The sequence below is a fragment of the Suricata suricatta genome, chromosome 3 (assembly GCF_006229205.1).
Source record: "Suricata suricatta isolate VVHF042 chromosome 3, meerkat_22Aug2017_6uvM2_HiC, whole genome shotgun sequence".
Taxonomy (NCBI): domain Eukaryota; kingdom Metazoa; phylum Chordata; class Mammalia; order Carnivora; family Herpestidae; genus Suricata; species Suricata suricatta.
This window is the reverse complement of record NC_043702.1, coordinates 56,649,039-56,662,945: the sequence shown is the minus strand read 5'-3', so window position 1 is coordinate 56,662,945 and position 13,907 is coordinate 56,649,039. Positions and strand designations below refer to the sequence as shown.

Genomic DNA, 13,907 nt, shown 5'->3' with positions numbered 1-13,907 from the left:
CCCCACAAAGGCTCATTGGGCCAGTTGCCTTCTCTACCCAAATATTAGAGTAGTAACAAGATTACTACAAGAAAGAATTACATTATATATCTAAAAACACCTAAATAGTAGTTGACACATCTCTTTCTCTTTTGCCCTTTCCCTTCAACACACCTACCAATCAGTCCACAACTATGCAGTTATCCAAGAGTAATAGGAAATTCCAAACATGAGGCTTTTTGCTCTAAAGAAGTAATGAGAAGTGCCTGGGTGGCTCATAAGTGTCTGACTCTTGATTTGGGCTCAGATCATGATCTCAGGGTTCATGGGATTGAGCCCCGCATTGGGCTCTGCATGGACATCATGGAGCCTGCCTGGGATTCTCTCTCTTCCTCTCTCTGTCCCTCCCCAACTCGCACATATGTGCTTTCTCTCCAAATTAATAAACTTAAGAAAATAAAGAAAGAAGTAATGATTTCCACAAACCTTTCTTCCTACCGCAAACATCTGACTGAAATTTCAATGTGCCCAGTCTTGAAGGAAAAATTTGTATTTACATAACAAAATCTGGTAAAAGACTAAAATTTAAGAGCCCGAGTAAGTCAGTCTTGGTGTGAACTCTGGAGTCATTTTCTGACCAGAAAAAATGTTGGAAAGAACATAAATCCATACTTTGTCTCCTCCCACCCATTTTCAAACACCCAGCAATGGTAGACAAAATAAAACTTCAAAAACAGAACTTCTCTAAAACAGCATGCATTGCTCAATGGAAAAGAAACAAATACAATCAGCGAGTGGGGTTGCAGCTTGGGGCATGACAAGCTGCTCTATGTTCAGTCTGGTTTCTAAGGAATGACAGGCACTAACCATACCCATCACGAGGAGAAGCCCAGAGTCAGATACAGTGCCTTAAACAGGCAGGAGCAGGTCATTTTTGTTCAAGGGGAGCTTAAGAAAAACAAAAAGTCAAAGAAATTCCAAGGCCCCAGTAAAAAAATTTGTGTCTTCTCATTTATTGTGCAAAATTGTTACATACTTACAAAAACAAAAACTCAAACCAATGAGGTAACAGTTTTTGAAGCATTTCGTCTGGGCATACTATGCTCTAACAGATTTTAAAAACCTTATTTTCAGGAAAAACACATCCTAAAATAATTTATCTTGCTTCTTGTCAATTAAAAAGCACACCAAGGGATAGTTTTCCTATCACCAAATAGCCTCCAAATTAAAATTTCCTGGGTTTCGTTACTAAATGTGTTGTTGTGTACTATGCAGCATTTATTCTCATTCTCTTATCTCAAAAAACTTCCCCATTCCTCTAAAATTGGGACAAAATTCACTTTTAATGGCATTCTGGAGTGCTTCTTTCAGTTTACCTTTCCTCTCCACCATTCAATAAACTCAACTACCACTTTAAAAAGTCCATCTCATATTTAATTCATACAATGTTGCCATTTTGATAGTATTTGAGAAATAAATTAATGAAGTATTTGGTGCTTTGTAACAATCTGATTTATGGCTAGCATATACCCACAAAATCACAAATAAATTCCCAAGGGATGTTTTTCTAACATGTATAGATCTCCACAACCTTAACTTCATTCAAGCTTTAAAAACTGGTTTCTAATAACTACCAGCTATATCTTCGTAAGTCTGTCATTCTACCAGTATTCTCAAACTTTTTAGTCTCAGAACTCCTTCTAAACTCTTAAGTATTACTGAAGTCTCCAAAAGCTTTGTTCATGTAGGTTATAAATTTTGATATTTATCATATTAAAACTTATAAGAGAAACTAACTTTTTATTTTGTTTAAAAATATGTCAACATAAATTAACATTTTATGAAAAACTATTTCCCAAAAATATAAACAAAAAGCTTAATGAGAGACCATGTTTTACATTTCTGCAAGTATCTTTAAAAATATCTAGGTTAAAAGAAAACAACTAGAGTCTCATACTCACTTCTACATTCTATCTGTTTGCAATATGTAGTTTGGGTTGAAGCATATGAAGAATATCTAGTCTTAGAAAGATACATGGCTAGAAAAGGAAAAAATAATTCGATTCTCTTTCAGTCAATTGTAGGTATTCTTTGATAGTATATCAAATTTGAAAAGTGGCAGTTTCTTATAAGTCAGTTGCAGTGTAAAATCTGAAACCATATTGATAAACTTCCCATATGCTTGTTACAGGTCTATCTCGAACTTCAAACGATCTTTTTATCCTCGCATGATTCTGAATGTGAATCGGTCATTTGACAACTACTGGTTCAACTGAGTTATCACACAAATCTTCCAAATGCTGGCACATTTTGATTTTAATACAGTATCAAATTCTATTTATTACTATCATATCCATCTGATCAAAAAAGTATTTAATTATTAACAAGCTATCAAGTTCATAGGAATAGACCTGAATTTTCCAAAATTCTGATTTTCACTGGAAAACCCAAATTTTATCACTGGTAGCAAATACTGTCAGACTTTTTTCCTCAAGTGACATGCTCATTTAATTTTTTTTTTTTTGATAAAATATTAGCACTTAAATACATGAGTCAACAACCATAGTTTGTCAGTTGTACTTTCTAGTAAAAACAGTCCTTCATAAAAATAGCATATAGTTCACCTTGCACAATTGGGAAAAAAATTTTTTTTAAGATAATCATCTTATTTATGGTGATAAGTAGAAAATGCTTCATTAAAGCATACTTCCTATTTTGTCACAAAGCATATTACAAAGACATGGAGCAGGAACTGCAAATTAAATACAATGAGATAGCACTTCACATCTAGTCCGATGGCTATGACCAAAAAGAGGGGTGACGGGGTGGCTCAGTCAGTTTAGCATCCAACTTTGGCACAGGTCATAATCTCACCACCCCCCACTTCGTGCTCTGTGCTAACAGCTCTTGGAGCCTGGCGCCTGCTTCAGATTGTCTCTCCCTCTCTCTTTTTGCCTCTCCCCCACTCACAATCTGTCTCTGACTCTCAAAAATAAACAAACATTAAAAAAAGATAATAACAAGCATCACTAGGCTTGTAGAGAAACTGGAACATTCAAATGTTGGTGAGAACGTAAAATGGTGAAATGGTGCAGTAGCTTTGGAAAAAGTTTGGTAGTCCAACTGTGAAACAGTTACCATACAACTCAGCAATTCCACTCCCTAGTATATACCCCAAATAAACAAAAGCATATCCACACAAAACTGTCCACAAATGTTCACAACTGCATTACTCATAATAGCCAAAAAAGGAGAAACAACCTCAACAGGTAAATGAACAAAATGAGGTATATCCATACCATGGAGTGTTATTCAGCCACAAAAAGGAATGAAATACTGACACAGGCTACAATAGAGATGAACCTTGAAAATGTTACACTAAATGAAAGAAGTCAGACACAAAGAAGCCACAAAATGCATGATTTCACTGATCTGAAATAATAGGCAAATCCAAAGAGATAGAAGGTAGATTAATAGCTGTCAGGAGGAGGGGGAGGGAAGGAATGAGGAGTGACTGCTGATGGGCACGGGGTTTTTTGGTGGTTGTGTTTTTTTGCGGGGTGATGAAAATGCTCTAAAATTAGATGGTGATGATGGTTGCACAAGTCTGACTATATTAAAAAAAACACTGAATTATATACTTTAAAGAGTGAATTATGAATTTTATGGTATGTGACTTGCATTTCAGTAAAGCTATTTTTTAAAAAAAGACATGCAGCACTCAAGGGTCAAGATTTAATAAAAATAACTATTTTGACTGGTTCATCAAGGACATTCTTCAATGAAAATGCCATTTTTTTCTTCAACTGCAAGTACAGGGTCATGAAGAATATAATAAGTTAGTACAGTTTGGAAGTAGTACTACTTCCATTTTTGCCAAGACACAAGCCATTTTAGCCAGTATCAGGGAAATCTCAACACAATGAAAAAGGCATATAACGTGAATATTATGAAAAGTAGTTTGACATCAAGGACCTCTGAGAAGGTTTCTGGAATCTCCCAGGGATCCAGAGACCATGCTTTGATAATGGCTGCTCTAAACCAGTGCTTCAGGACGTTCATATGCAATTAAAGTCTTGCCAAGTACAGATCTGAGGCTTCAGAACAATTCCAATTTTCTAAGCATAGAAGACAAATCTCTTCAAAGAAAAAAAGGAATATCTATAGTGATGGGAATTATTTCAAAAAATTAAATTCAAGTGCCCTAATGTAAAAATTTGGAATCTTTGACTCAGTAGAAGATTGTAATAGTAGTACCATCAACACAATAACCTGAATACAAAATAGAGGAGTAAATCTAAGGATTTAGCGCACAACAAAACATTCAATAAAATGTTATCTAAAGAATAACATTAAAGTAATGATACCATCTCCTCTAAACCTGTTTGATTTCTGCACAACATTCAAAGAGTAGACTTCTGAGATTTCTACCCATACTATCAGTAACTATATACCTAGCATAGTTAAATTTAATGCCCATTACACACTTTTAAGAATGAACTATCACAGAATCAAAGAATTTTAGGTCTGGAAGGTACCCTAGATATAGTTACTGTACAACAACCCCATTTTATATGAGAAAACTGAGTTTGCAAGAGAAAAAGTAACTTGGCCAAAATCACACAGCTAGGTAGTAGGGAAGAGAGACTTGGCTCCCAGTGTTATGTTTTCACCATGCCAAACATATCTAATTTCCCAACCAAATATAATGCATAACACATTTAACTTAAATCACACCAAGCACAACCAAGATACCTTACCTCCCAAATAAAAATTCTGTAATGCTTGACAATACCAATCAAATGGAAAACATATAAAATTGGGGAAAAACTACAAACATAAATGGCATAATGGAGAAATGAATCCCTGACTTCAAAACTTTTCAACGAAGAATAATCTGGAAGACACTTTGATGTCTACCTTTCACACAAACACAGGGAAACATTATCATCACCTTTAAATATAGCCAGATACTGAAAACACCTTAAACCAAAAAATATCCCTACATGTTAGCAAATCACTGATCTATGGCACGACATGACTTACAACTCACCTGCAGGACTGTCGGCATTCTCTCCTGGGTGTAGCTGTATACCAGTAGAATCTATAGAATTCACTGTAACTGTCTGTAGATTTGGCAACTGACCAGTGCTTAGACTAACTGGAGTTGAAGTCAAGGCTCCACCTGCTGCAACTTGACCAAGCGTGAGTGTCTGAACAGGCGTCAAAGTTATTTGTTGGGCAGCAGTATTCTGTATTTGCAAATTCTGCAAGTTCTGGACCCCTTGTACTTGAAACGTTTGCCAAGTTATCTGTCCAGAAGGGGTCACTGTCTGTGCCTGAATTAAAAAGGTTCCAGGATTAAGCTGCAACTGAAGATTTTGCAAAGCCTGTTGCGATATATTTTGACCACTGGCTTGCACACCATGGATTGTCTGTGGTGTAATACCTTGCACAATTTGGGCTTGACTGGTTGGCTGCTGAGACTCTTGAAGTTGTAGATGTTGTACAACAGGCTGTGCTGTAGAAACCTGAATGTTCTGAGCCTGTGTCTCTTCAGAAACAGGCGACTGGATATAATTTCCCTGAAGATCTGAAGAATGGACTTGCCCACTAGAAGTAGTCAAGCTATTTGTGTTTTGTTGTAATATACCTGTACTATCTATAGTAACAGGCAACTGTGATGAAGAAGATGTTGGCACAAATAAATCTGTATCAGTATTAGTTTCATTAATATCAGGAGAAACCCGCTCACCAGTCCTTTCTGAATTGTCTGAACTATCCATAGCTTGTCCTGTGTTTATCAAATGTCCATCGGCATTAATGCCTGCAGTCATTGTCTGAGAACTGCCCGAGAGTCCCAAAGAATCTAGATCGACACTATTGATTGGTACAAAGGTAATATTTCCTGGCAGACCAAGAGGCACATTAGCAACTACTTGGGTTTGGCCAGGAAATGATGAACCACCAATTGCAACTCCCTGAACCTGGACTTGACCAGTCTGTGGTATGAGATTCTGGATATTAGCAGGAGGTGTTCCAGAGGCAAGCAAGGTCTGATTAGAGCCAGGAATGATCTGAATTTGACCACTTTCTTGATTTATACCCCCATTATCTGAAGAGCCTGTGAAACCAATCTGAACCTGCTGACCATCTGTTGACTGAATCTGTGGTATTACTTGATATTGAACATTGGACACTGTACCATTTGATGAATCTGATCCTGGTGCAACTGAAAATATTTGCTGATTCTGCAAATTCTGAAGGGGAAGGACATACTGCCCACTCGAAGTAGCAGCACTTGGAATCTGTACTAGATTACCAGCTTCATCTTTTATTGTTGTAGGTGTGGCTGACAAAACCTCCCATCGGTTTGGTGCTCCTCCTAACTGTGCAGAAGCCAAATCACCTGTCTGGATAAAGAAAACAAAAAAGGTTATGTGATATATATCTCTGACATATTTAAATCAATCCTCAAAAGAAATCTTGAAAACTGGCATAAATCCTACCACCTGAAATTTAAAGTTCTCTTAGTAACACAGTAGACTTCAAATACTGAAACACTACAATACAAACTACAATAATTACTATTTCCAATTTTGTTAGTTAACACAAAGAGAACCTATGCTATTTGAGCAGGAAAAAATTTGAGAGTAATCTTTGTTTTACAACCACAAACCAGTCTCCTATTGTCTCACCTATGATCTCTAATCCACATAGTTAAATAAATAAATAAATAAATAAATATAGGGGGTAGAAAAGATGAACAGCTCAAACCAAACATTATCACAAACACTGAGGCGTTAAAAAAATATACATACTAAAATACATAGCAAACCATCAAATCCTTTACTTTTCCCATGAACTACAAAAAAAAAAAAAAAAGAGAGAGAGAGAGAGAGAGACCTAAAAACTTTCTAATGAGGAAAGATCATTGCCCTGTGACCACATGGCAAAGTCACTCCACCTGAAAGGTTTTTCTAGAATCTAAAAGCTGGAGGATACAGACTATGGTTTTACCTACTACCCTATTCATGTTTGCAATAAAATGGCAGATATACACATTGTGTATTCTCTGACATAATAAAACTTAGTTATCATCCTCATATCTTATAGATTGGGCAACAGTAGACTTCAAATACTGAAACAGTACAATACAAACTACAATAATTACTATTTCCAATTTTGTTAGTTACCACAAAAAGAACCCATGCTATTTGAGCAAGAAAAATACCTACACAGGAAAGCTGAAAGCAATAAAATCTTAAACATCAATATCAAAGGGTAACATTTTTTTAAGAAAATAAAAGTAATGTCTCACATTGGAGCCATTCTTTTAATGCCAAGTACCATGATAGTGATTTATAAGATTATAATCATCTACTCCTTACAACAATTTTATAAGGTAAGTGTTATCACTATTCTCATCTCACGAATGAAAAATCACAGCTATCAAATAACCAAGTCAGTATTTAAAACTATGCCAAATCTAACTCCAGAACCTAGGCCTTTAATTCATACCAAACTTATCTCCCACTAAGATCAGAACCTAGGCCTTTAATTCATACCAAACTTGTCTCCCACTAAGATCAGGGAATAAGACCATGTATTAATTACCCTCAAAATAAAGCCATTCCTATGCCACTTCCTTCTCCATCTGTGATTTCCTGTGACTATGCATATCACTAAACAATGAAAACATAACCATATCTAGTCCAGAATTCTTAACCAAGAACCCATGCTTGGGCTTCAAGGGATCTCTGACTCCTCTAAAATAACATAGCAAATTTCTGAGAAAGTACAACTGGGGAGCAAAAGGATAATTTAGGGTTTCACTGTATTCTCAAAGGAGGCCTATGACCACAGAAAAGGTTAAGACATTCATGTTCTCTCAGTATAAACCATTCCACAAAATTTAATACAAATATTGTAGAACCAGAAGATATTTTAAAGTTTCTTTAAAAAACTGACTACCTAATTTTCATGGAGACACATAGTTGAAAAGCATATATTTCAATGGATGAACAGTTCAATGACTCAATTCAAGACTTCTGAGCCTATTTGTCAAGCTGAAATAAGTATGAGTAAGCTCATGAAACATACAGTGTCTATTTTAAATGGTTCACAGTTTATCCAAGCAGACATACAAATAAATACAGGCTACTTCTACGTGAATATAGGTATGTACTAGCCATACGATCAAAATACTTATGGGAAACAGAAGATTGAAGAAAAAAAAGATTTCACACAAGAGATATTTAAAGTACTCAGAATAAAATTTATGATTTCACTGTAGGCAGCTAGGAAAAAGAGACAGAGGCAGTAATAAAGGTATAAAAAACAATATTCACAAACAAAAGGAAATTGTAAAGAATGTATACTTTGGATATCAAGAGAGGATCCAGAAAAAGCTCATATTCATAGAGAAAAGTAATGGGGAACAAGACAAGACATTTTTATCAAGGCCTGTAGTTAATGGCTTTGCAGATCCTGCTAAGGAGTTTGGACTTTATCCTGCAGATAGTAAATGAAAGCTATAAAAGGTTTTTAAGTGAGTGACTGATGCAATCAAGGTCTGTGTTTTATAAAGATAAACTAAGGCCCAATGAAGGAGACTGAAAGAAAGGCGGAAGAGACTAAAGACAGATAAACTGTGGGACCCAGTACAAACGTGTAGGCTTCAACTAAAATCATCTTTTAAACACAAACATTTAAACTTATCAAACCTAAATTACTAAAATGAAGACTAGTCATTAAAGTTGCACGTCATTCTTCAACTTCTATCTGGTATAGGAATTATAAGTGTAAGTCATCTTTCCCAATATGAGAGTAATAATTCATATTTCAGTCTCTTGGCATTTTAAATAATCTAAAGATATTTAATTCTAGGCTTTATACAGAAATCTACACTAAAGTATAATGTCTAAAATCCAACCTTTATCTTCCTAAGGTTGTTCACCTTTGAATTTTTTCTGACCAGCATTAAATTTAATTATTCAACTTAAAGAATACAGTATCTCAGGTAGATTGTTTTATAATACTGGCAGTTTGTCTTTTTTCATCCTTAAAAAAAAAAAAGCCAAATTTATGGCATCTAAATTGTTTCTTTTTTACAAAATAGTTAAGGGCAGATAATCAACCATCAGTGAACATCTTTAGTCAAGAAATTCCTTGAAAATAAATATAACCACCCAAACGACAAATCTAAGTACTCCCAAGGATCCCCTCTCCAGAAGTTATATAAAAAGAAGTTGTGGTACCACTTTTCCCAATAATACAGGTCATTAATTGAAAGGAAATCCCCAAATCTGAAACAGCATGATGTATCTGAACTTCCTGAATAAACCTAAGTGGAACCGCATACACAAGAATACTTATGAAGTACAAACCCAGAGGGAAGAAAAACTGCAACAAATAATTTAAGCAAAAGACAAGCAACAAAAAAATTACCAATATTAATTTTTAATGAGACTGGAGGGAAAACACTGAATCAGAAAACTATCAGACTTTCATGGTTTAGGCTACAATTATGTTTGGGGGAGATAAGTACATTACACTAGAAAAAAAAAAAAAGAACTCAGAACTGACTTCTAGCTAGAACTGTGAAATTGTGTGTGATTTAAAGCAGGATTCAATTTGCTTACGTTAAAAATGGGGGTGGGAGCACCTGGGTGGCCCAGCCATTTAAGCATCTGACTTCATCTCAGGTAATGATCTTGTAGTTGGGGAGTTCAAGCCCTGCGTTGGGCTGTGTGCTGACAGCTCAGAGCCTGGAGCCTATTTCAGATTTTGTGTCTCCCTCCCTCTCTACCCCTCCCTCATAGTGGGTGGGTGGGTGGGTGTGTGTGTCTCAAAAATAAACAAACATTTTTAAAAAATTCTTTTAATGGGAAAACTGGGGCACCTGGATGGCCCACTTGGTTAAACTACTGACTCTTGATTTCGACTCAGATCAGGATTTGGAATTCAAACGCTACTTCAGGCTTCTCACTGATAGGACATAGAGCCTTCTTGGAATTCTTCCTCTGTCTTTGCCCCTCCCCCTCCCACATGTGAGCCAGAGGCAGCATTACCATTCTTTCAAAATAAATTTTAAAAGCTTAAAAAAAAAAAGGAAAAACTATTACCTCACAGGGTCTTAAGAATCAAAAGATAAAAGTGTTGTTTTATAAACTATAAAGCACTATGCTATAAAGCACTATACTAAAGTATCATCATGATTACTAAGATTTTGAGGACAGAGGATGCTTTGAATGCCTAGTACAATTCCTGGCATAAATATCAGTAAATATTTATTGAATGAATCGTTTTTACTATTTTTAAGTATTTACTTTAAAATCACTGCAGAGAAAAAGAATGGATCAATAAAAGTGACCTTGAGATACTAAGTCTTCTATGAAAAACTCCAATTTTAAACCAATTTCTTTCCATAATTTCACAATAAGCCCCCCAAAATTTCAAAACTATAGTACCTTTAGTCAGCCCTCAGCCCATTCATTTGTAAGAGAAATTTCATTAGCAGTACACCACTCAAAGAGATGATTCAGAAAATCATGAAAGACCAAAGTAAAATGTTTGATGTTAGGCTTATTAGAAACACTACAGAATCAAAAGAGAGACCTAAAAACACCTAACCCAGGCAAGAACTAGTATTTGGTTTAGGTTCAAGATAACTCTCAAGAAAAATCCACCAGTGTTTCTCTCAGTAACTCTTAATAGTCTTATTAGACAACTAACAAAATACCAAGCTGACATGGAAGTTGGCATTATTGTAAAAAGTTGTAACTTGAAGGTACTCAGGTCTCCCTCTGTACATAAACACATAATCACACTGTAAAAAGGACCAAAACCCAGAGTAGCCCTGGGACGTTGCTATAGCAATTCATTACAAGGGCTTTCTCCAGTGCAACCAGGCATAAAAATGGAGGGGGGAGGAGCAGTTGAATGGGGGAAAAAAGAGAGGCTATCTTCTCAGATAATACCTGTGGAAGGGAAAAAAGAAAAATTCATTGCACTTATTGCATAGCATTTGGAAAAGGTTATTAACTTCTCAGTTCCCACAAATGGCTTTTTGAAAGCCAGATACTGGCAAGGACAAAGTTACTGGAAAACAAAAACAAGTGTGAAGCTAAGGTGGAAACAAACTAAGAAACCACTGTTAGGCAAACACTCAAGTTTCTTAAAATCTTCAAGGAATACTAAAGACCTCAAACCAACTTCAAATAAAAACAACTACCCAATTAATTGATCACAACTTAAAGTACAAATGAAATAAGCAAATTAATAATCCAGAAATTTACAAAAATACAGAGTGGACAAAGTATTATTGCATTAAGGTCTACTTCTTATATTTCCTGATTACTAAAATTAACTATTCAACTTTTAATAATAAAATACAAAAAAGGGCTTTGCTATCAAACCAACTTTGGGAGCCCATGCTCTGGGACATTACAGTTGAGAATACTTTATGATTAGACCTATTCAACAATGGTCTGAAGGTAACCAAACATTCTTGACCAGGATCCAGAAAGAACCCCTATCATATTATAACAAATTCTAAATTCAAAATACTTAAATCTCCAGAGCAGCTCACACTGGCTTTTCAATGCCCTTTTAATCTTAAAATACCAAACTCAACTACAGCATAAAGTTGAATTCTATGTGTATATTTCCACTTGATTGTAAACACAATATTATATGCAATGTGGTACCCTGGACTAGATCCTGAAATAGAAAATAGGCATTAGTGGGGGAAAAAACTGAAATGAGAATGAGATCTGTAGTTTAGTTAATAATACTATATTATTGTTAATTTCCTAGTTTTGACAAACCCACTACAGTTATATTAACATTAGGGGAAGCTGGGTGAAGGGTACAAGGTAACTCTCAATTCTATCTTTGCAACTTTTGTATAAACTTAAAATTATTGCAAAATAAAATTTTAAAAAAGCACAGCTACAAAGCTCTCAACAGGCCTCTCATGATTCCCAGTAATTTGAGTGATTGCAGTTAGATTATCTAAGCACATTTTTAAGTAGGAAAAAATACCCAAAAAAAGTTTAATTTTTTTTTTCCATTTTCTGAGATGTACATGTCTGCAATTCATTTTTAAAATGGAAAACTAATTTTCCCACTTGCTAAGGCAAACATACACTCAAGCCAGTCCTTCCTAATTCTACTCAGTGAAAAAATTTATGCATGCATACCAAACATACAAAGAAAAAAGTGCTCCTATTGATTCTAGTTCATGTTCATCTGGCGGGAAATGTGATGTCAGTAGATATTTGCTAGCTGAGAGGAGGAGCTGAAGGGGCAAGGAAACAAGCTCCCTACAAGTATATGGCCAGAGGAGGATGAGACCAGAGACAGTATTCTACTCCCAGAGCTGAGATTCCCATCTACAAGTACATATACATATTTTTCACCCATAACTTCCTCCTTCACACCCCCCCATCAGTGAGCTATATAAACTTGGTAGGTTTCAGTTACAAGTTTTTGTTCTATTTGAAAATATTTTAAAAGATAAGTAGAAGCAATCTGCTTCGCAATTTTACTTTTTTAAGATAAACAATTTGTTTTGGTTCTGTGGGCCTAGAGAATTCATTAAAAAATGCTTACCAATCCGTAAGTTCAAAAGTAACAATGCCTCTCACCAACATAAGTTCATGCTTTTACATCTTAATCAGCTTACAAAAGCACAAACCTAAAATGCTTTTAAGACATTACAACTACTCATATCCCTTTACAATGTAATTTGAAGCACTAAAATTACAAATACGATATTTAACCATACAGCTTAACATTCGCTTCACTTTTAATGCCTAGAGATACTAAGAATTTCCTGCAGACTATGCCAAATATCAAACTTTTTTGTCTACAGTGACTATTCAAAATATTATTACACAAATGAATTCCCATAATCCACCTAATAAAAAATGACTGGAAGAGGTTTTATTTAATAAGTGAACCCATCCACATGTTTAACACAACAGCAACAATTCAAACAGATAAATTTCACAATTAACTGTCTTAAAAATTGTGTCCAGCTAATTTATATTAAGCACTCATAAAACTGACCAGCTCCTGCCTGCCTCCAAACTAAAAACACTACAAACAGGATCCCATCACATCGTATCAGACCAGTCATCATAATGAAAATACAGCTTTGCCAATCACATCCAACTGTGAGTACAATATACATTAGCATGCATGTAAATAAAATTCCTTACATGTACTTTTGTTTCTAACACTGGTATTCCATATTCAATTTCAAAAGCCAAAGTATCGCCTAAGTAACCTACTTCGCGGATTTCAACGGTCGCGAATTAAATGTTTCACTTACTCCACTTATGGAAACTCATAAACTTGAGTCGTCTGCAAAAACTAAAATTCAAAAATTTAGAATGGCCACTAAAAAAGCACCCACAAAGTGTTCACTGCTGCATACAGAAAGGTAATCCAAAGAGTAAACCTTCATTCCTTTTTTGGTTTCTTTTTAGCAATTTAAGACTTAAATCAGTAAGATTTAATAACTTGCAGCAGAAAAAGCTCCAGGTTGAAAAACACTGGAAACTAAAGACACTGCCTCTGTAGTTGATACTATCTATGGCCGATAGGCTGTGCTTGAAAATTTTGTAGTGCTCGGCGAAGGAGTTTTCAGCACTGATACGAATTGCTCAAACATCCATTTTGGAGTCCTCTACCCCCGCCCTCTCTGACTTCATTTTGTAGTGAATTTAGATCGAGGCGCCACAGTGACAATTTAGAAAAAGCCGGGGCTGGCCTCTGATCCACAGAGGCACGCGAAAGAGCCCGAAAGGGCGCCCCGGCTGCGCGATCCGTCCGTATCGCGGAAGACGCGGGCGCCCGGGAGGCCTTTTGGGGCGGCGGGCGCGCAGCAGGCCCGGGATGGCGGGCGCAGGGCCTTG

The 13,907-nt window shown here is 35.8% G+C and overlaps 1 protein-coding gene across 1 annotated transcript in view; it reads right to left on the bottom strand.

Annotated features, from left to right (window-relative positions):
* The window catches only part of SP3 (Sp3 transcription factor), a 57,277-nt gene that overhangs the window by 42,546 nt on the left and 824 nt on the right, over positions 1-13,907 (bottom strand). The window contains exons 3-4 of the mRNA XM_029933306.1: positions 13,782-13,903; positions 5,033-6,432 (exon numbers count right to left, since the gene is read on the bottom strand). Coding sequence (XP_029789166.1) covers positions 5,033-6,432; positions 13,782-13,903 — 1,522 coding nt within the window. The remainder of the gene's footprint in view (positions 1-5,032; positions 6,433-13,781; positions 13,904-13,907) is intronic.